Genomic DNA, 23121 nt, shown 5'->3' on the forward strand with positions numbered 1-23121 from the left:
AAGAAAATGTCCTTAAATATTTTTATTTTAGACAAAGACTGAAAAAGAGGGACATTAGTTTAAACAAGTCTCTAAAATTTTAAATCATGTTTTAAGGACAGACCTCAACACATATTACTGAAGTACTATTCTCATATATCACATTAGAAAACATGCTAAGAAGTTGAAATTAAAAAGAATTGAAAAAAAAAAGTAAGAAGTTAAAATATGGTATGTGCTAATGGTGCAAAACATTTTTCCCTGTAAATTATAGGTGCTTGTATCCATGCACTAGAAACTGGAGAATCTCTGGAATCTCTAGAACTCTAGAAACTCTAGAATCTTTTGCTATTACTTAATATTTCAATATAGACTGGGTGAAAGTGTCCTCATCCATGATGATAAATATAATTTAATTGTGTAAATGTCCTCAATAATTTTAATTTTTTATGCTCTCTGGTCATAGTGAATGGTCATGTACTGTGCTGACAAAAGTAGATGCTAGGGGAGGGAGCAGTGACTATGGAAGTAGGAGAATTGTTAGTTCTGTATTTTTTCTTATTTACCTGTTCTTACATTATTGTTATTTCTTTTTACTTGTAGCTTACTAATACAGTAGTTTATTTTCAACTGTTTTTCCATTTCGTAAGTGGTAAAAACTAGGTGTACTGTAAGTCAACCTAATCGGGGGCCCAGAACACATCATGCTCAGTGATACACGGAGAACACCCTGGTGAGGGTTGCACTGCCCCATCCTCCACAGGGAGTTCCCCTGTACAGTGCATGTGGCAATCTGATAATTACCTCAGGCCCCCAAAATAATCTGCTAACTATGACTAGACCTTAGTTTATTCTTAAAACTTAAATGAAAATTATTATAATCTAAAAATACCCCAATATTTTCTTCCAATTCCAATATTTCTTTCCAAAGTCTCTAGAGATTTATGTTATCAGGGGTATATACTTTCTCATCTGATGATTTCAGTATAAATTCCAGTATTTTCCTCTAAATTCCCAGGAGATCTATACCCTAAGTGGTATATACTTTCTGATCTGATGATTTTTGGTTTCAATAATCATAATCACCCCTCACTGAAGTGGTACTTCTCACTGCAAGTTGTAGTAAGAAGACTGCAATTAGGGCTACTAATACCCAAGCAATGATTTCACACGTAGATACAAATTCTGAATTGTGGGAATTTTTTTAAAAAAATGTTCTATGTCTATTATATGTTTTATTAGGTCATTGGGAAAATCATGAGACATTTTTGCACAGAAAAACATAAAAACAATATGGTATGACTTTCCTGATGACCTAACATACTTCAAGTTACAGTGAGAATTTTGCCACTTCATTTCCAGCAAAAATGTTGGTCTGACTGTTCCCTATACCACCTTAGGTGCCAAGCTTTTTGATAGATACAAAATAATAAATAATTGGTTGACAGTCACAACTCTGCAGCAGCTAGAACCAATAAATGTAACCAGTAGTACATAGGCGGAGACTTCAAAAAGTTCATGGAAAAACAGAATTAAACTGAGTTTATTTTGGTGCAAAATATTTTTGAAATTCACAAAATTTTTTTAAAATAAACATTTTCCATGACATTTTATTAGACCTCTTGTAAATAAAGTTTAACTACTGCCCTTAAATAATAAGTCAACTTCTTAGTTTCAGTGTTTCTGGGCTTTCTCCCATGTACCTTTTACTACTTGAATCCGGAAAGGTAAGGTTGGTATGTAGATGATTTTCAGATTATAGAAACATTTCTTATTCCATCCACTTACTTATAAATATTGACTGAGCACCCACAAATACTGTGTCAGGTATTTCATGCCCCTCCTAGAACATACTCACTTGCTCTTAAAAAATATTGAATCGTCTGAAAAATCATGATGTATTTTTCAATGTTTTTCTATGCAAAAATGTGTCATGACCCTAGGACATGTGGGTCGTATATGTGACTCTGTGCAGGTGTGTATATTCTGGTTGATATAAATTTTAAAATACTGTCAAAGTGTTAAATAGCATGGTCCCGTGAACTGGTTAGAGGCATTCTCTTAGCATTTACTTCTTAGAATCTGCATAGTGCTTAGCTGGGATGCTCAAGAGTTAGAGAAATACATACATACATGTGTGTATATATATATATATATATATATAGAGAGAGAGAGAGAGAGACAGAGAGAGACAGAGAGAGAGAGAGAGACTAAGTCTTCAGGTAAATATGTTTTCTTCTCCTGAGTTTAAATTGAGATTTCTCTTCTGATCCTGTCATTCATAGAGTTTGCCCTCAAGCATAGCTGTATGGTAGGATCGCATTGCTTACGGACGAATATAAAAACTCTACTGCAAACATCCTGTTAGAAAAGTCTCTACTTCAAACAATACATGCTGGCTTAATCAATATAATAAGACTGAACCACAGGGTTAACAAATGATTAAACACTAAAAGATACTGTTGCAAAGTGACTGATGCCCAAGAAAAACGAAAATACTCAAAATGTTTATTAAAGAGAAATCTGCAAATGATGGTGGAATTTCCTTTGTAGGAGGCTGCTCCCCCCAGGCGCGCCCTGCGGCTATTCGGCAGTGTATTCCAGCCTGCAGAAAGCCTTTCTCCTACTGTACACAGGTGAGTCGCATGTGGAGTCTTCGCCGTGTATTTTAATTGCTTACATGTGTAAGAGGTTCTCCTCGCTGCTACAGCCTACACAGCAGCTCCACGTGCCCATGGTACCACCTAGAGGCATTTGCAGGAGAAATCGCAGAAGAATTTATATGCAAGGCTATGTGTTAAAGAAAGCAGTCTTTTTTCTATAAATCTCTCTACAGTCAAATTTGTCTTTCAGATATCTAATTGATATTAGCTCTATTTGCCAATAAGTGTTCTCTATTGATTTATGTCTTCTCTTCTTAGCCTTTTATATGTGTAAACTATGTTGAAGAGTATAATAAATGCTATTCATATTTGCTAAAGTTATTCTGCCTAATTTATTACACTATGATTACTATGGTATGAGTAAATCTTTAGTTCATTTTAATTAAGCTGAATATGTGATTACAGTTTTTAAACATATGCGTGTATGTTCACACACACACACACACACACACACACACTTTTTTTCAAAGCAGAAATCTTATTCCCCCATCTCTTCCCATAGTTTCCATCTACCCCTACTCAGGAATTAATGTAAAATGTTCAATGTATTCTAATCAATGGCATTTATAGCATTCCATGCATATGTAATTTTTAAAAGTTGCACATTTCTTAAGAAATATAGGTTTTGGGACCAGTGGTTGGCATAATGGCTATATCACTAGACTCCCATATAGTCAACCATGGTGTGAGTCCCAGACCCGGTGGCTTAAACTCACACCTGTGCATGCATGTTCAGGATCCCAAATGGAGGAGAAGGGATTGACCATCTCCCCTGCGGGGGTGATTTCTCGCCTTCTGTTTTTCTGTCTCTCTCTGTCTTCCTGGTGAACGCACTTGCCCTATAGGGGAAAACAAAAACCAAACAAACAAAAACAAAACAACTCTCTTAAAAAAAAAGAAAAAGAAAAAGAAATAGGTTTCTTCTCATAGTGTGCTCATTCCAAAACTGATTTAATCAAAAATAATTCAAGCACTCAGTTCTATTTTGTCTCTTTTTCTACTTTAAGCTCATTCCAAAAATGATTTAATCAAGAATAATCTTTTTCACTTCAAGGTGGGTTGATTCTTTACCACAGAAAATGTAGTGGTTAAGCTTGCAGAGGAGAATAGAAGGAAAACAGGAGATCAGGAACAACTTCATTTGGGATAATGATGTTTGCAAAATAGAAGTTGTAGCTTTCTGCCAACTATCTAGATACTCTCTTTAATAAGTCATGACTTACTTTTTTTTTTTTTGAACCCTGTGACTGACTGGTACAACTTTTCTTCCAGGCTAACAGTAGAGATGCTGAAGAGCACACATAAACTTTCTTACTCAGATCTCTCCGTTGAACACCATGTAGTAACATCAATTAAAACCAACCAAAAATAGCATAGAGATTATCATTAGTAAATGATGTGACCTGTACTAAACTACTGGCAGTTAATTATAATATATGCTTTTCTGACCCTTTTCCTTTTATAAAATATTGAGATGTCTGATTACTTTTAGTATCTATTGTCTCTCAGAAAATCATGCACTTGATCAACTATTGATGACCTAAATAAAGACAGCTGGTTCATGAGAAGTGGCACAAGTGGCTATGAGAAGATTTGTTTGGAAAATGCTAGATCTGGGACTGGGAGGTCGGTGTGGTGGTTATGCACTGAACTCTCACATATCCGACTGTGATTTGAGTCCCAGACCTGGTGGCTTGCTTTGTAAATTTCTCTTTCTCTCTCTGACTCTCTCTGGTCAAATTAAAAAATAACAATGATAAACTTGTTGGTTGGGGGAAAAAAAGCAATAATAAATAAATAATTCTTTAAAAACAAAAAGAAAATGCCAGGTGAATACTTTTAGGCGAAGAGCCATAATGGCAGAGTCATAGAGATCCGTAATCTCATGCTTATTTTTTTCTATTTCCTATGGTCTATATATTTGCTGGAGGAAGAACAATTAGTTCCAGGTTCACTTTCAAAATCAGATAGAAATCCTTATCTACCATACCTTCTCCTAGTTAGCTTCTCAGAGACATTTGCTACAAGTAAAAATGACCAGAAATTTACAAATATAATGGACACTTTGTTATAGTGCCAGCTAGGAATGTGAGTTGAGATGATGCTGGGGTCACTATAGGAAGAAGTAATTTAGGTAGATACATGATATCCTGTTCCTGGACATGTGTTTTTGGCAAAGTCTTTATGCCATTCACTTGGCCTGCGCTCTTTGAGTGCAGAAATAAGTTTATGAGCAGAGAGTTAGTTTGAGCTAGTTAGAGGTCAAAGGTGACGGAGGCATTCAGCAGCTGGGGTAGAAAGAAACCTCTAGAAGATGTAGCACTAGTAAAATATGTGCAATCCTGCTACTTTGTTTCTCAGAAAAAGGGCAGGTTGCAACATGTGGGACAGCATCTGAAACTGTCGGTGGGGAAGTTGAAGATAATTTTATTAAATACTGTAAGCATTTGTATAAAAGAGAAAGAATATAGTTGATGTCCACTGTTCACAATAAACTGTGATTTCATATTTGGAGGGTGTCAGAATTGTAAACACATAAAAAAAAAAGAAAAAAAAACCTCACGACTTATTTAAGGACTGACTTTAGAATGCAGGAAGATGAAATTGTATTTGATATTCATCTCATTGGTAAGTCAGTTGCTGAAAACCCTCAACTGCTATGACTTATCATGCAAATATTAAATAATTTCAACATTTATATTGTTATTCATCCGAATCACTCACTGTGTAACAATTAAAATTTTTTTTATGCTGTAGGGTGGAGTCTGCGGTTGTGAGAAGGGTTATACAGAGATAATGAGATCAAATGGTTTCCTGGATTACTGCATGAAAGTTCCAGGCTCAGAGGATAAAAAAGCTGATGTGAAAAACCTTTCTGGGAGAAACAGACCTGTGAATTCAAAAATACATGATATTTTTAAAGGATGGTCTCTTCAACCACTTGATCCAGGTGTGTTTTACTTATGAATACGCAATGCATACTTTCTTATGAGGGGTTTGTAAAAAAGTTTGAGCAACCTTTTAGGAGCACAATTAGGCTATCCTAATATACTTAGATTAGTGCAAAAGTAATTACAGTTTTGGATCGTGAATTTTAAAACATGATCACTAGGCTTGAATACATCTTTATTAATCAAAATAGGAGCCATTACAATTGACACATTTTTTTCCAGTACAAAGTAAGTTTGTTTATGCATGTAGCATAACAATTTATGCTTTTAATCTTTTGGAAACCATCTTCTGCATCCTGTTGGTTGCAGAAGCATTTTCCCTGCAAAAAGTTGTCAAGATGCTTCAAGTGGTAGTAGATTGGCAAAAGGTCAGGTGAACATGGTGGATGAGGTGACACTTCATAGCCCATTTGTTCAACTTTTGAAACTTGTGACATGTGGTCAGGCATTGTCATGGAGAAGAACTGGGCCCTTTCTGTTGAACAATGGCAGCTACAGGTGTTGCAGTTTTGGGTGTATTTCATTGATTTGCTGAGCATACTTCTCAGATGTGATGGCTTCGCTGGGATTCAGAAAACTGTAGTGAGTCATATGCCAACAAACAGAGGTCATGACCTGTTTTTGGTGTGAATTTGGCGTTGGGGCGTGCTTTGGGGCTTCTTCTCAGTCCAACCACTGTGCTGGTTGTCTCTGGTTTTCATGTAACTTCTATTTTTCAACACACGCCACAATCCAATAAAAAAAATGATTTGTTGTAGTTGTGTAGAATGAGAGAAGGTGGCACTTCAAAACAACAGCTTTTTTTTTTAATTTTGGTCACCTCATGAGGCACCCACTTATTCAGCTTTTTCACCTTCTCAATTTGCTTCAAATGCCAAATAATCATAGAATGGTCAGCATTGAGTTCAGCAACTTCTTATGTAGTTATCAGAGCATGAGCATCGATGATTGCTCTCAGTTGGTAGTTGTCAATTTCCAATGGCCAGTCCCTCTAATCCCCATCTGTGAGGATCTCTTCTCCTTTGCAAAACATCTTGAACCACCAATGCACTGGGTGCTCATTAGCAGTTTCCAGGCCAAATGTGCTGTTGGTGTTCCAAGTTGCCTCAGCTGCTTTACACCCATTTTTGAACTTGAATGAGAAAATCACTCGAATTTGATTTTTAACTAACATTATTTCCATAGTCTAAAATACATATAAAAGAAGCACCAAGTAATAAGTCACAATAAAAAAAGTGATAAATGCACTTTAAACTGTATAACATAATAAAATAAATTAAAATAATAAAAGAAAAATATTGTGTACATAACCACATTTATTTAAAATGTACACAATATCACACAGCCGATTTCAACAACAGCAAACTGAAATTACTTTTGTCCCAACCTAATAGGTAATATTTACTCATCATGTTTTTTGGATTTTTTTTTTTTTTAGAGATTTTTGCTATAGGGCTCATGCACTCGCTAGAGAAACAGAGAGACAGAAAGTGAGAAATCACCCCCCAGTGGAGATGGCCATGCCACAATCCCTTCTCCTTCAATCTCCTCTCTGGATTTTGGGCATGCATGCACATGCACCCTGTATGAGTTTTAAGGTGCCAGGTCTGGAACTTGAACCATGGTTGACTATGTGGGAGTCCAGCAGCATAAACCTTATGCCAACTGCTTGGTCTCTATTATGCATTTTTACATGCATTTTTTTCTCCTAGAAATTCAATGTGTGTCTACACACACATATACTAAAAGAAGTATGTAAAAGATATATATTACATGATCTCTCACTGTAGCAAATGCGTGGACACAACCTGAAGTCCATAAACAGAATAATAGAAAAATGAAAATATGGTACAACTGTGGATGTCTCTTAGAGATACTAAAAAGAATAATATATATCTGCTTTTATAAACTAGCATGGAAATATTTTCAACCTCTACTGTTTTATTTTCAACCTCTACTGTTTAGTGAAACAAAACTACAAATAAAGTGAATGACATACATCATTTATGTCTTTTTACAAAGGTGTTTGTATTTGTGTTTATTTCAAGCCTTACATATTCAGTGAAAAACTGGAAAGATTCACAAAGAAACTAGTAACAGTGATAATTCTTGGTAGGGAACTACTGAATAAGGTTGGGGGTAGATATTTTTCACCACGTTTCTTAAAAATAGTTTTAAATTTTATCTGATCTAATATTGTTATTATAAAACATTACTTTTTTTAAGTTACATGGTTTCAAGTTCATGGACCACCACATACCTCTACATGGGAGATTTAAAATAGCTGGGTCCTCCTAATTCATCGACTCTGTGAATTTTTGTAAGAAATGTAATGTAAGGAGCATTCTCACTCAGGAAAGGCTATTTTCTCTTGTCAGTGTTAAAAAAAAAAAAACAAAAACAGAAACAAACAACCAAACAAAAAACACCCTCCAAATATGGAATTTCATTATTTGTATTTAAAATATCAGAATCAAACCTTTGTTAACTTTTATGACCAAAGAATACTATTACTACCCGGAACCTTATTCTAAAATCTGACTGAGTCTTGAATGTGTCCTGTAAGCAAAAATCATAATAGGTAGTTGTAACATACTTGAAAGTAATTTCAATTTTATTCAAAACAAGTATTGTTTACAATAGGTTTTTATTGTTTTTCATTCCATAGAAGCTTTTAGAATAAGATGCTGATATGTATATTTTACACCTCCAGAAAATTATGTTTATGTAGTAAAATGAATCTTTGTGTGTTTCTTTTAGAAAGCAATGCCATTCCTTTGGGATGCTAAAAGATTGCCTTTGTCAGTCCAGTTTTAAGTTTAGTTGGCTATGTGCTCAAATAATATAGAGCAAAGAGCATTAGATTGCCAGAAACAATTCAAGTGTTTTTTTTTTTTACTTTTTTTCATAATACACTTGTTTTTTTAATTTTATTTAATTTATTTTTTTGCCAGTTCTTTCATACATTCAATCACATTATTTAGTTTGCAAAGTGAATATTCCAAAATATGTACATTTCTCCCCAGTCCAGTTGATAATACTATAAGGTTATCTTCAACAGATAATACTCCATTTCTTTGTCTGGTTAAAGCTTTGCCTCTCTATTTTTCTCTTTAATATTTTTCCCTGAGGAAAGATATTCCCACACTATATCTGGTATTCACAAACGTTTACTCTGTTTTTATATCCTTTATTCATTCAGCTTCAGCCATAGAATGTGGACACTTAGTATATACATACAACATCTCTCCTTCATAGCCTGGCTTGCTTCACTCAGCAGTCAATATTTCATATTCATCTACTTTCTGTCAAAAGCCAAAGTCTTTGTTTTTTTTGGCTGAGTAGTATTCCATACAGTATATGTGCCACAGTTTTACAATCCATTCATCTGTTTGTGGGCATTTGGGTTGATTCCATGTCTTAGCGATTGTGAATAATGCTGCAATAAACATTGATGTGCAAGCACTTTTTCAATTAAGAATTCTCTTGGGGACCAGCAGTTGGCATAATGGCTATGCTGCTGAACTCCCATGTAGTCTACGGTGGTTTGAGTCCCAGACCCAGTGGCTTAAACTCACGCTGGGCACGTGTGCATGCATGCCCAAGATTCCTAGAATGGATGAGAAGGGATTGCAGCATGGCCATTCCCCCGGGGTGGTGATTTCTCGCTTTCTATCTTTCTGTCTTTCTGGCGAGCACACGTGCCCTATAGCAAAAACCTCTCCAAAAAAAAAAAAGAATTCTTCTGTCCTTTGGGTAGATAGCAAGGAGTGGGGTTGCTGGATCATATGGTAGTTCTATTTGTAGATTCTTTGAGGAATCTCCAAATTGTTCTCCACAGTGTTGTACTAATCTACATTACCATCAATAGTGTAGGAAGTTTCCCTTTTCACCACAGCCTTATCATTCTTTATTTTTTTGATCTTAGTCATTCTGACTGTGGTTATTTGGTATCTCATTGTAGTTTTGATTTGAATTTTTCTAAGAAGAAGACATATTGGCCTTTGTTTCTTTTCTCATATGTGTTTTGGCTGTTTGTATGTCTTCCTTGCAGAGTCATCTGTTACACTCATTTGTCCATCTTTTAATTGGATTGGTTTTTTTTTTTGTTTTGTTTTCGTTTTTGTTTTTGTTTTTTGCAGCTGATTGAGTTCCCTGTATATTCTGGCCTTAAGTCCCTTATCTGAGGGATAGTTTGCAAATATATTTTCCCATTCTGAAGGTTGTCTCTTCATTCAAATCTCTCTTTCTTCTTGTTGAACATTATATGCCTTCTGTCATAAAAATATTTCAGTCATGAAAAGAGTAAGCAAAAGATAATTAGGAGAAAAATAAATTAAAAGCAACTCATAAATGAAACAATTAGTAGAAAATAACATTGAACTATCACAATTATATTTCATATGCTGAATAAGGTAAAAGAATGGTAGAGACCTAGAAGATTATATAAACACCTAGAAGATTTTTTTAAAATATTTACTTTGAAATATTATAAATTTATGTAGAATTATAAGAACTATCTCAGAGAGATTCTCATGTAACATTTATCCAGTTTACCCCAATGTCATGTATGGCAAAATTATAGTAAAATATCATAAGCCAGATATTGAGATTATAGATACAAATATTTCCCAAACTGTAGTTCTGCATGTTGGTCTGTTACGGGCACACCTAGCACCTTCCTATCCATGCCTCCTCTTTAAACTCTAACAGCTACAAATCTGTTCTTTTTCTGTAATCTTGTTATATTTCAAGAATGCTATACAAATGTAATCATTTAGCTTAATCTTTTTGGATTGGCTTTCCTCAGCATAATTTGCTGTTGCATGTTGCTTATATCAGTAGTTCATTCCATTTCATTGTTAAATATTTCATTGTATGAATGTAAATGTTTGTTTAAGCAGTCATTCAATGAAGAATATCTGGGAATTTTTCATGGATACGCTTGGGTCTTCTATGTATACAATCATGTAATCTACAAATAGAGAGTTTCACCTCTTCTTTTCCTATTTGAATGCCTTTTATTTTCATCTCTTTTTTGATTGTGTTGGTGAGGATTTCCAGTCCAATACTGAAAAGGACTAGAGAAAGTGGGCATCTTTGTCTTGTACCAGCTTTTAGTGGAAAAGCTTTCAGCTTTTTTCCATTCAGGATGATGTTCGCTATGGCTTTTTCAGAGATGGCTTTTATTGGGTTGAGAAATGATCCTTCTATGCCAATATTGCTGGGAGTCTTGATCATGAAGGGATGTTGTATCTTATAAAATGGTTTTTCTGCATCAACTGATATGATCATATGGTTTTTATCTTTCTTTCTGTTAATATAGTGTATTACATGTATGGTTTTTGCATATGTTGAACCAACCTTGCATTCCTGGAATAAAGCCTATCTGATCATGATGTATTATCTTTTTTTATAAGTTATTGAATATGATTTGCCAGTATCTCATTGAGAATCTTTGCAACTATATTCAGCAGAGATATTGGTCTATAGTTTTCCTTCCTCATCCTGTCCCTACCTGTTTTAAAGATAAAGGTGATGGAGGCTTCATAGAATGAATTAGGGAGAGATTCACCTTTTTGTATCTTTAGAAATCAATTCAAGTTTTTTTACATACAGAAAATCTATTTATACACTTGAGCTGTTTCTTACATAGTAAAAGTCACTAAGTAAATAAGAATTTTTGGTTAAGCTATTTTTTAAACTAGGGTCAATAGTAAATTTACAATAATGAGTATTTGTAAACACATTGCTGTAATTTTACAGTAATTTGGTGAATTGATTAATTTGTTGATTTATGTGGTTTTTGTTTATCCAACATCAATTCATTAAGCAGAATCACTGAGAATGGTCATAATAGCTTTTTTGCATGCAGCATGGTTTCATAATTATAATTTTCTTTGTTCCTCTTTATGTTCTCCAAATGCTTGACAATATTTCTGTATTACATTTATCAAATAAATACAAAATATCCTGGCAATTGGTTTGATGTTATGATATAGTGATTGCCAGTATTTATTTGGCATTGTGAGCAAAGTTGATTGCTTATCTTATGTTTTATCCTTTTTTGGACATTTGGTATCTGTCATCTATGGGTATTTTCATTTATGCTTGGTACTTATCCTAGTCTCACAATTCAGATGAAAAATAAAATGTTCTAGTGTATGCAATTATGACCTAATGGTTTTGAGTGTTAATTTGCTAAAAGTCAAAATGAGTAATGCAAACTGGTTACATTTGCAAAGTTCATGAAAAAATGGTACCATATAATATAATGTAGACTTTGTTTTTTTCAAAAACATGATTTCTACTCAGGAACTCATCTTTCTGAAATGTTCCTAGAGAGAAGCTTGTCAATTTCTGATTATGTCTGACAACTACCGAGCATGTCAGAACATTGTTAACTTTTACAGTCGAGTGCACAGTTGGCTAAGGTGCTGGAGTTCATTTCAAGTCCAGAGCTAACGGTCAGCTAGGGGTTGTCAGACATTATGTTACTCTCTCTCTCAAACTGTGTAGACTTTCGAATGCTAAGCTTGTAATGTTATTTCTATTTTAAACAGATGGCCGAGTAAAAATTTGGGTTTATGGAGTTTCAGGTTGCGGTTTTCTTATCATAATTTTCCTAGTATTTACTTCCTACCTTGTTTGGTAAGTACTAATTAATGCAACATTTGTATTCCATGTTTTTATGGGCATCACATTATACTGAAAGAAAATGTATGTCAGGATTATCGGTCACCTTAATAAGACCCTGGAGGTCACAAATAATCTCCAACAGCAGGATAGTTAAGTAATTGAAATAGGAGATCATTATCTTTATTGTTTCCCATTTAAAATAACATATTTTATTGCATTTAAAAAAATAGTGTTGGAGGGCCGGCAGGTGGTGTGGTAGTTAGGGTGTTGCATTACCACATGGTGGACCAAAGTTCAAGTCCTGGACCTGTGGCTTGCTTTCTCACTTTCCCTTTCTCTATCACACTCTGTTCCTCTCTGCTCAAATTAAAATAGATAAGTAAAGGTAAAACAACAATTTTAAAAATTGTTTTAAATTTGCTATAGGGTGTATGAGCTTGCCAGGGAGAGAGAAAGATAAAAGCATCCCTCAGAGGGGATATCCATGCCACAACCTCTTCTCCATTCTCCTTTTGGAATTTTGGGCATGCATGCATGTGCTCCAGGGGTGTTTTTTGAGCCACAGGGTCCAGAACTTGAACCACGTGGTTGGCCATGGGTATTCAGCTGACTTATCCACCAAGCCACCAGCTGGCTCAGGGGGAAAAAAATTATTGTATTTGATTTTGAAACAAACACAAATAGAATAAAAGAGAAATCATTATCAGAATCTACCAATTTTAGAGTTTTGATTTAAATCAGTAGTTTTCAGCCTTAACTGCATATTGGCATCTCCTGGGGACTGATGCTTAATACCAGATCCTCCAGAGATTCTGATGCTGTAAGTCTTAAGTGTACCAAGTCCTCTGGATGGCTAAAGCTCCCCCAGGTGATTCTAATTTTAAGCTAATGCTGAAAACACTACTTTATATTAGTTTTTCAATTTTACCCTTAACTGTCTAATTTTGAATAATTAGGTTAAACTGATCAGTTGATTTAAACAACCTCTTAGTATATTTTCAATAGCAGAGTCAGGCATTAATCTACATAAATTTTCTGAGAGAATATTGAACTAATTATCAATTCCAGGAACCTCCTTTTAGAAGTGGACTAATTCCTGAAAATCTGTTATTCTCAGAAAATGGTCATTACTTTATTGTACACAATGTATTTCAGTTAACGAGAAGCTCTTGAACCTAGACAGAATTAATGCATTGGAATGTTTCCTTGTGTGTTTAAGAATATTTTATTAGATTCCTAGCAGAATTTTCAAATGATTTTTTTTTCATGAGGCCAAAGTATTACTTCATATTTTTTTTTATCCAGAAAGAGATATTTATATTCATCATCTGGCTCTCAGACTATTTCCTTGAGAATTTTTACCCAAGTTTTAATCTTGATTCAAATCTGGCCTTTGTATATTTAGCTCACAATCTGTTTCCAAGGCTATGGGGTTTTTAAATCTTTGCTCCTGGTCAGTGAAAGTTGGTGAAGAAAATAAGATTACTTCGATTCTTTCTGCTGCCTAAAGTGATAGAAATTGAATCCCTAAGAATTGGATTTCTATCCAGTTAATGTTACATAGTGTTATAGTGAAAAGTAACATCATCAGTTAGTCATTCACTTTATAATCAGATGATTTGATCCCAGTTTACTGTTGGATCAATAAGTTTGGTGAGTACTACCTAGATCCAGTCTTAATGAGCAAACTATGGGTGACCTTAACAACTATGTATGTGGTTCAGAATGTATGAAGCCCTCACTAACAGATTTATAAAACAAGAAAATATCTTAAATTGCGATGGAGATCATGAAACTTTGGCAATAGAAAACTGTTCTCAAACAAATGGCCTAATAGAGTATAAGATAGATGATTTCTTTGTAAAAGCTTGGATGGATCCTGTTAAGAGCAGCATATTCAAGTCCCGATTCTAGAGTTTCCTCTTCCCTTGAACATCTAAGATTAAAAATAAGAATGTAATAATAGATGAGTGTTGCTTTTGTACTTTACTCCTTTCTACATAAAAATATATTAGCTTAACCTATTCCTTTCACAGCAAATATTTACTAAGGTCTTTTTCTGTATGACTATAAGCTTCATGGAGGAATTAGATACATCACTGAAATCTGATAACAAACATAATTTTCTACAACATTTTAAAAATATAAGATATCAGTGAAATTTTCTCTAATTTTTAGCTGCCAAATTATATAAATATTTGTATACTTTATTTTTCATGCCTATATTTTTCATCCCTAATGCCTTTCTTTAATAATCCTGCTTTGGGAATAGCACAGTAGATCATTTTCTGGAATTTCTACACATGCTCCTTTTTGCAATTTACAGGTTGGTCTTCTGAAAGTTTAGCTACAGGTGGTCAGCCTGCTTCTTTTTCTTCTTTTCTTCTTCTTTTTTTTTTTTTAAAGGAGATTTTTGCTATTGGGCTCATGCACTCACTGGAGAGACAGAGAAAGAAAGAGACAATGAGAAATCACCCTTGAGGGGGTCTGGGCACCCCACAATCCATTCCACTCTCCTTTATTCTCCTCTCAGGATTTTGGGCACTCATGCACACCAGTCCAAAGTGAGTTTCAAACTTATGGGTACGGGACTCAAACTGCAGTCAACCATGTAGAAGACTTGAGCCTTAACCACTATGCCACCAGCTGGCCTTAAGCCCATTTCTTTTAATATGTACACATGAGCAGTTGTTTCTCATTGACAGCATAAAACAAAATCATGTTCTTGCAGACTAGCCAGTTCACTAAAGGTTTCCAGGATTGGGACCAAAACAACTTACATCTTCATCTTCTACTAATTCCTTACCCTCTGGATTAATTCTCTATATCCTCAAGTGTTGTATTCCAAATATATTTAAGTCTTCATTATCTAATAAAAAAAGAAAAAGAGGGACCAGCAGTTAGCATAATGGCTATGTCGCTGGACTCCCATGCAGTCGACCACGGACCTGGTGGCGTCCCGGACCTGGTGGCTTAAAACTCACGCCGGGTGCATGTGCATGCATGCCCAAGATCCCGAGAGGAGAATGGAGGAAAAGGGATTGCGGCGTGGCAATCCCCCCTGGGGGGTGATTTCTCGCTTTCTGTCTCTCTGTCTGTCTGGCCAGTGCACGTGCCCTATAGCAAAAACCTCTCCAAAAAAAAAAGAAATAAAGAAGGCAGGCTTTCTTAACAAGCTTTATTGATTTCGATAAGATGGCACATTTTCTATTCTAATATTTAATCAATGTGCTTAATTATGCAGTCCCATTGATAATTTGTATTACATACTAATATTTCATTATAAAATACTCATTTTCTCTAATTTTACACTCATAACACAAGTTTATTCATGTTTGCATCTTTCTTTTTCCCTTTTTTAAAAATTTGATACAAGGCACATGAACTGACTGGAGGGAGACAGTTAGGGGGCAGGAAGGAGTCAAAAAACACTCCCAAGAGAAACAGTCATGCCACAATCCGTTCTTATCCACCTCTCTCTCCTTTTCAGGATTTTGAACACACGTGCACACATGCCTGCCATGTCTTCCAAGCCAGTAGGTCTGGAATTCAAGCCACACAGTCAGTCATGAGGGATCTGGCCACCTCAAGTACCATACCCCCAGCTGGACCTCCATCTATCTTTCAGAACAGTCTCTTGAAAATGCTTTGGTCTCCCTTTCCATAATCAGATTGAGATGTTCAGGTTTATCATATTCATTTTCATCTAAGTTGTTTTTAAAGTTTATTTATTTTTCCATGCATGAGAGGCACTCCCAAGAGGGTCTTCACATTGCGATTAATTCATAACCTCAGCCAGCCAGGAATGTGGGCATACACTCACGAGCCTGGCATGTACAGGGAGACCTCTGGACGTAAAACCTGGAACCTCTCCATATTGCTTCAGTATAACAGAATATTGCTTTACCACTGCACCACTGAGCCGCCCATTCCCTTCCACATTCTTTGAGACACAGCACTTCTCCGAAACTGTTTGTTCTGCTGTTTCAGAGGTTTTATCCTAACACCCGAATACCCACTCACGTACATCAGAAAAGATAGCTATTTTATTTTTTCTTGTGTTTATATTTAAGATATTTATGTATTTAATTTTATTTTAGAGAGTTTTAGTTTTTATTTTATTTTTATTTGTTTATTTATTTATTTATGTATTTATTTTACTATAGGATGGGGACATGTGCACATCAGAGAGACAGAAAGGGAGAAATCACACTTCCAGGGGGATGGCCACACCACAGTCCCTTCTCTTCCATTCTCCTTTTTGCCATGTATACACACATGCCCATCCTGAGTTTTAAGCCACCAAGTCCAAGACTTGAACCATGATCAACTAACTATGTGGGAGTGCAGTGATGTAACCATTATGCCATCTGCTGTTCTTTCTTTCTTTATTTTTAGGGAAAGCTTTTTTTCTGTGTGAAAAAGGTAGCCCTTTATTATGGAAGAAATTTTATAAGAGTTGAAAATAAGGCTACAATTTATTTCTTAGTGATAATTTTTGGGAGTAATAATTTTAAGGTGCTACCATTCTAATTTCTCTAGAAGTTTCTGCTTCCAGGGTTTGTTTCTTCTATACTATTCATCTAGAATGATCTTTTCATCACTAGGTATTAGCATTTTACAAGTTTTTCCCAGTAAAAACTCTAACAGAAACATTGTCTTCATTAGTCAGAATACCTTGTCTACGTCTCCTCCCCTGGGGGATTTGTCCTATTCTGGTATTGTAGTTGTTTCAATATGTATCTTCTGGTGCCAAACCCCAAGGACTTTGAATAGGGAGAGGTAATGATTTTTATTTTTTTAAGATTTCAAAATTGATATTTATTGAATGAATTAATAAGTGGAGAATAAACGAGTAGATTTCTATAAATGAATTTATTACCCATGAGTTTTTTTTGAGAGTTTTTTCTACAGGGTGCGTGCACTCACCAGAAAGACAGAAAGAGACAGAGAGACAGAAAGTGAGAAATCACCCCCACTGGGGGATAGTCACATTGCAATCCCTTCTCCATTCTCCTCTCAGGATCTTGGACATGCACGCACACACGCCCAGCATGAGTTAAGCTACTGGGTCCTGGAGGCAAACCACGGTCAGCTACATGGGAGTTCAGTGACATAGTCATTATGCTAACTGCTGGTCCCCAAAATTTAATATTTTAAAGTCAAAATATTTTGCTCGAATTGCCTATTAAATCCTCATAATAATATAATGATGAGTTGCTATTATCATTCCCATTTTTAAGGAGCCAGTAATTGATTTTCAATAAAATAAAATAACTTTTCTGAGGTCCCAGACTGGTAGAATCAATTTTACTTTTTGATAGAAGATGGACAAATATGGAAGCTTTTTTGCTGAGTGAAGCAAGCCAGGCTATGAATGAGAGACATTGCATGTCTCAACATATACTAACTGTCTGCACTCTATGGTAGAGACTGAAAGACTGGAAGACAGAAAAAGCACTGAAAATTGTTATGGATGCTAGACACAAAGTGGAAGGAGAATGTGTGTGTGGGGGGGAAGAGTGTAGGAAAGGAAATTTGGGGAAAACAATAGAGAGGCAAGACATTTGTCAGACACAGATATGGCTTATTTTCTGTTGATAAGTTGTGTATAGTATTCTCAACTGGGCTGGACTGAGGTGTATATCATGCTGGATAAAGTCTCTTTACAATCTAAATGATATATAGTGATTTAATTTATAAATAAAAATAATAATAATACATTTTTACAACTGCAAAACAAAAGAACCAACTCCAAGTTTTCCTAATCCCCCAGAATACATGTTCTTTCTATGGGTCTTTTTTCTCTCTAGTTTCTTTCTTCTGAGTAAGCCTAAAAATTCTTTAGACTCAATGTACTTTCTACAGCTTTCACAGTTCGTAGAAGCTCCTCATTTCACAGATAAATAGATCTGGTAACGGACCTATTGATACCAAAACACATACCATTTACCATTACATCTCAAGAAAGCCAAATAGATATTTTCACTGCATCTAATTCTATTCAATAGCTTCCAATAGACTTAGAAGACAATGGGTTTCCAAGTTTTATATTTTCCCCAAAAATAAGAGTCTCTGGAAAAGAGAACTGGCGTAATATGCCAGGTCTTTGGTGTGTGCTTTAGATTAAAGCAATTTATAATAAAACTTGGAACTGCTTTTGAGAAAATTTAGAAAACTAGACTTCTTAAGGACTACTTCTTTCAGCTATGACCCCTTGAACATCTGCCATTAATGTCTGGAGTTTTAGAAATATTGCTGATGCCCTGCTTCCCTGACAGTAAATATTCATGAGGCAATATAGTGGCCATGACAACTGGGTGAACTTGTAGTTCACCTGAACATAGTACCTGGAAGTTGCTCCAGATAACTCTATTCTGCCTGCCTAGAATAATTCTGTAGTGACATTTCATTCTTCCTATGTTTGAGAGGAGAAATGCCACTTCCAGAGACTTGCCTCTCACAAGTAACTACCAAAACAAAAGACAATTTGCTGCTTTCATCAAGCTATTTACTCTCTACCAGCCTAGGGATGAGTCCTTGAAGCTTGAATTCAGGAGAGCTGAGAAGTGCAAGCAGTTTTGGTAGGCTATCCATGCTGAGCAGTTTTCTAGTGTAATGTGTTTTTATCCTTTGCTAAAATGTAAATAAACATAAAGAGGTCACTTTAAAAATGTGTCAGTCTATAATTTCTACAGCTGGGATTGCAAAATAATTTTATCCTTTGTGCCAACTCCAAGAGCAGTGGTTGCTGTCAGGAGTGCCCCATTAGAAAGAGTAATGAGGCTACTCCTCGGCTCAGCCGGAGAAAATAGTGTGATGGATGAGAGATGTCCATGTGGGCACAGGATGGCTGGTGTTTCTGGTAGCTTATGTCCCAGGCATTTATGGGTCCTGATTTAGTGTGAGAGTCTGAGGTGATTGTACTTTTCCTGATAACACAGTTGAAGAGGGTAAAAAAATGAGAAAATTAAGGTATCCCTTAAGGAAAACTATATACCACTGAGGAAGAAGAGAAGGAACCAGAAACTCTAAAGAGAGCTTCATACTTGCTGGCTTTATCAAAGGCAGTTCTCCTGAGCTCCTCCTCTTTGGGTTCTAACTGTCCAGGGAGATTTGCAAAGGACCACCAAATTTAGTGGTTCAGACATTTACATATGAGAAGACATTAATCTCTTTTAAACCCCATGAAAGGCCTCATTCTCACACACTCACAGTTGTGAAATTACTGTAGCAACTGTCAACTGAGCGGTTGCACACTGAAAAGATTGTAACCAATGAAACCCTAATCATAGTGATCACCAACACACTCCATGGCCCACAAAGGTCCGTGGTCTATGTATCAGGAGGCTGCTTTTTTGTTCATTGTTAGACACAATATTCATTCACAATTTTCCAGGCCTTCCTCATAGAAACTGCTCAAGTTTAATTCTCTCCCAGGTAGTGTTGCCTCTGTATAAAGATCCGGTCATCTCGGGCCTACTTTCTGACTCCTACTGACAACCTCCCCACTGCCCAAAACTCATCTCATTGCTCTCTGTCCAGCAAGCAGTCTTTAGCAAATCCAATTGAAAGTTAATTGCTAAAACCTCAGCTAGGAAGCACCTACCTGTCTTATCCCTTTTTTCTTCCTCACTCTCCCTGACAAAAGAAATAGTAGAGATTGAAGTGGGGTAAGTTGAGCCCTATGGTCATCTCACATGAACTTCCTTGTCCTTATATTTTTAACAATTATTTTATTTATTTATTTATTTATTTATTTATTTATTGGAGAGGTTTTTGCTATAGGGCATGTGCACTCACCAGAAAGACAGAGACAGACAGAGAGATAGAAAGTGAGAAATCACCCACCAGGGGAGATGGCCATGCCACATTCCCTTCTCCATTCTCCTCTCAGGATCCTGGGCATGCACTCACATGCCCCTGGTGTGAGTTTAAGCCACCAGGTCCAGGACTCGAACCACAGTCGACTACATGGGAGTTCAGCGACATAGCCATTACGCTAACTGTTGGTCCAAGAATTGTTTCATTTAACTTTATTTACTCTTAATCTGACCAGAGAAGGACAGAGTGAGAGAGAGAGAGAAAGTGAGAAAGCATGCTGCCAGGTCTGGGACTCAAATCTTGGTCAGCCATGTGGGAGACCAGTGCCCTTAACCATCATGTTGCTTGCCGGCCCCAGCTTGTCCTCATTTTTGCCATTAGTACAATCCACACAATCACCACCACCACACCGGGGTGAATGCATAAGCTGTCACTTATGAGATGTCCCAACCTCTCGCTTGTGTGATTGGTTAGTAACTAACTGAGGTGGTTTTGCATGTGTTGGACCCCCTTTCAAATTAAGTTCATTCTCCTTGCAAGAGGAGTCACCCAAATATCTCTCTATATACGTTAGTACAGATAAAGTTAGGTTGGTTGTTACTAAGGTAATTATGTAATACCTGTTTGAGAACTGGTGGAGGACCAGGGCAGTAAAATCTCAGAGGCCGAGGCTCCCTCTGCTGAGGATTCTCCATCATAGTTGGCCTCCCTCTGATTCTTTGGCTGAAAGTCTTTTCCTGCTGTCCATTTCCACACTGCAAACCCTGGGCAAGCACCCACTGTATACCAGGTGCCAGGGGCAGTGCATTCAGAGGTCTTTTTAGTTTGTTTCTTTTAATTATTTTACATTTAGCTTATATAATTTGCTTTAAACACCAAACCTAGAAGTTATTTTTTCTTAAATTAAAACCTGAGCTTTTTGTAGTAGGAATGTTTCCTTCCCTTTCCCTTTCTCTCTTTCTCTCTCAAGTCAAATTTGTGTGGTGTGTGTGTGTGTGTGTGTGTGTGTGGCAAATTTACATGACAAAAGTTCACTATTTTAGCCAGTAGGTGAGAGAAGCCAGACACAAAAGGCCCCATGTGGTATAATTCCATTTCTATCAGCTATTTAGAATAAGCAAAGCCACAGAGGCTTAAAGCTAATTAGTGCTTGCCAGGACTCAGGAGGAGAGAGAAACAGGGAGAATCTGCATGGCAGATACGTCCTGTAGTAATGAAAATGTTCTAGAGCTAGATGTCAGTGGTGGTACACAATATTGTGACTGTAACAGAAGCCACTGAATTTGAAAAATTAAAATGTTTAATTTTAGTTTAAATTCACTCAATATAAAAATTAATTCATATGGGGACCTGCAGTTAGTGTAATGGCTATGTGACTGGACTCCCATGTAGTTGACCGCGGTTCAAGCCCTGGACCCGGTGGCTTAAACTCACATCAGGCACGTGTGTGTGCATGCCCAAGATCCCAAGAGGAGAATGGAGGAGAAGGGATTGTGGTGTGGCCATCCCCTGGGGGGTGATTTCTAGCTTTCTGTCTCTCTGTCTCTCTCTGTCTTTCTGGCAAGTGCCCATGCCCTATAAAAACTCTCTCCCCAAAAAATTAATTCATATGTACTGATTTTTTAAAACTCATCTATGAAACACCAAATGAATGGCATTTATATAGAGATAGTGTGGTGAAGAGTTTAAAAGCTTGGGTCTAGGTATCAACTTTCTGTAGAATCCATGCTCTGCCATTTGTTTAGCAAGTAAATGAAAATAAATGACCTCCCCAGTCCTTCTCTGTAAAGTGGCATAATCTTACATGTTCTAGATGTATCGAGGGACTTTATGCAACATGTTCAACACAGACCTTGGCATCTAGCTTGTATCCAATGACTAATACATGCTACTGTAAGATGAATAGTGTAGAAAATTGGGGATGGGGGACTGACAGGTGGTGTGGTGGTTAGGGGCGCTGGACTCTCACATGGCCAACTGAGGTTCAAGTCTCATACCTGGCGGCTTGTTTTCTAACTTTCCCTCTCTCTCTTTCTCTCTGTGACTCTCTCTGTCAAATAAAAAATAAATGAATGACTAAATAAAATTACTGTCCCTCTCTGGTCAAATTAAACTAAATAAATAAATACAGTTAAATAAAAAATTAAAAACAGAAAAGAAAATTGGAGATAGGGAAAAAGATGGTGAGGACAACCCCAAAGAGAATTAGGCCCCCAAGGTAAGTATAAAGAGGGTAAAAGGAATGTGTGGCAGAGTTCAAGCTATAAATATTTATAAATATAACTTGAATCCCCCTTACTAGGAGACAAGACGTAGAATGTAGGGTGTTTTGCTCCAGATCTGGGGTTTCACTGGGTGGTTTGTATTTGTTACTCAAGTTCAGCTTCCCTTGACCTGGCAAAATTGTCAACCGCTTGCTTTCTAACTTTCCCTCTCTCTCTTTCTTTCTCTCTCTCTCTCTCTCACACACACACATACACACACACGTATACACACAATCTGTCCCTCTCTGGTCAAATTAAACTAAATAAATAAATACAGTTAAATAAAAAATTAAAAACAGAAAAGAAAATTGGAGATAGGGAAAAAGATGGTGAGGACAACCCCAAAGAGAATTAGGCCCCCAAGGTAAGTATAAAGAGGGTAAAAGGAATGTGTGGCAGAGTTCAAGCTATAAATATTTATAAATATAACTTGAATCCCCCTTACTAGGAGACAAGACGTAGAATGTAGGGTGTTTTGCTCCAGATCTGGGGTTTCACTGGGTGGTTTGTATTTGTTACTCAAGTTCAGCAGCTTCCCTTGACCTGGCAAAATTGTCAACCTCAAGTAAAGCAGAGACTAGGTGAGCAGAGTTTGGCATGGAGTAGTGTCTACAAAATTTCTCTGGTGTCTGGACAGTCAAATGTCAGATTTCAGGCCAGAGCAAAACTGTGTTTACTTCAAAACAACCCAGGGTAAGGCACAGGGCCTGACTGATCCAGCTGCTCGTGCTGTTAAACATCTGTGACGCGGAGGTTACAGCAGCTTAGAGATCAGGGAGCAGCAGATGTCCATATTTCTGT

At 36.4% G+C, this 23121-nt stretch overlaps 1 protein-coding gene across 1 annotated transcript in view; it reads left to right on the forward strand.

Moving 5' to 3' along the window:
- The window catches only part of THSD7B (thrombospondin type 1 domain containing 7B), a 797103-nt gene that overhangs the window by 773596 nt on the left and 386 nt on the right, over positions 1-23121 (forward strand). Inside the window, exons 24-26 of the mRNA XM_027768766.1 lie at positions 2533-2615; positions 5400-5592; positions 12157-12244. Coding sequence (XP_027624567.1) covers positions 2533-2615; positions 5400-5592; positions 12157-12244 — 364 coding nt within the window. The remainder of the gene's footprint in view (positions 1-2532; positions 2616-5399; positions 5593-12156; positions 12245-23121) is intronic.

This window comes from Tupaia chinensis, unplaced genomic scaffold (assembly GCF_000334495.1).
Source record: "Tupaia chinensis unplaced genomic scaffold, TupChi_1.0 Scaffold147433_1, whole genome shotgun sequence".
Lineage (NCBI taxonomy): Eukaryota > Metazoa > Chordata > Mammalia > Scandentia > Tupaiidae > Tupaia > Tupaia belangeri.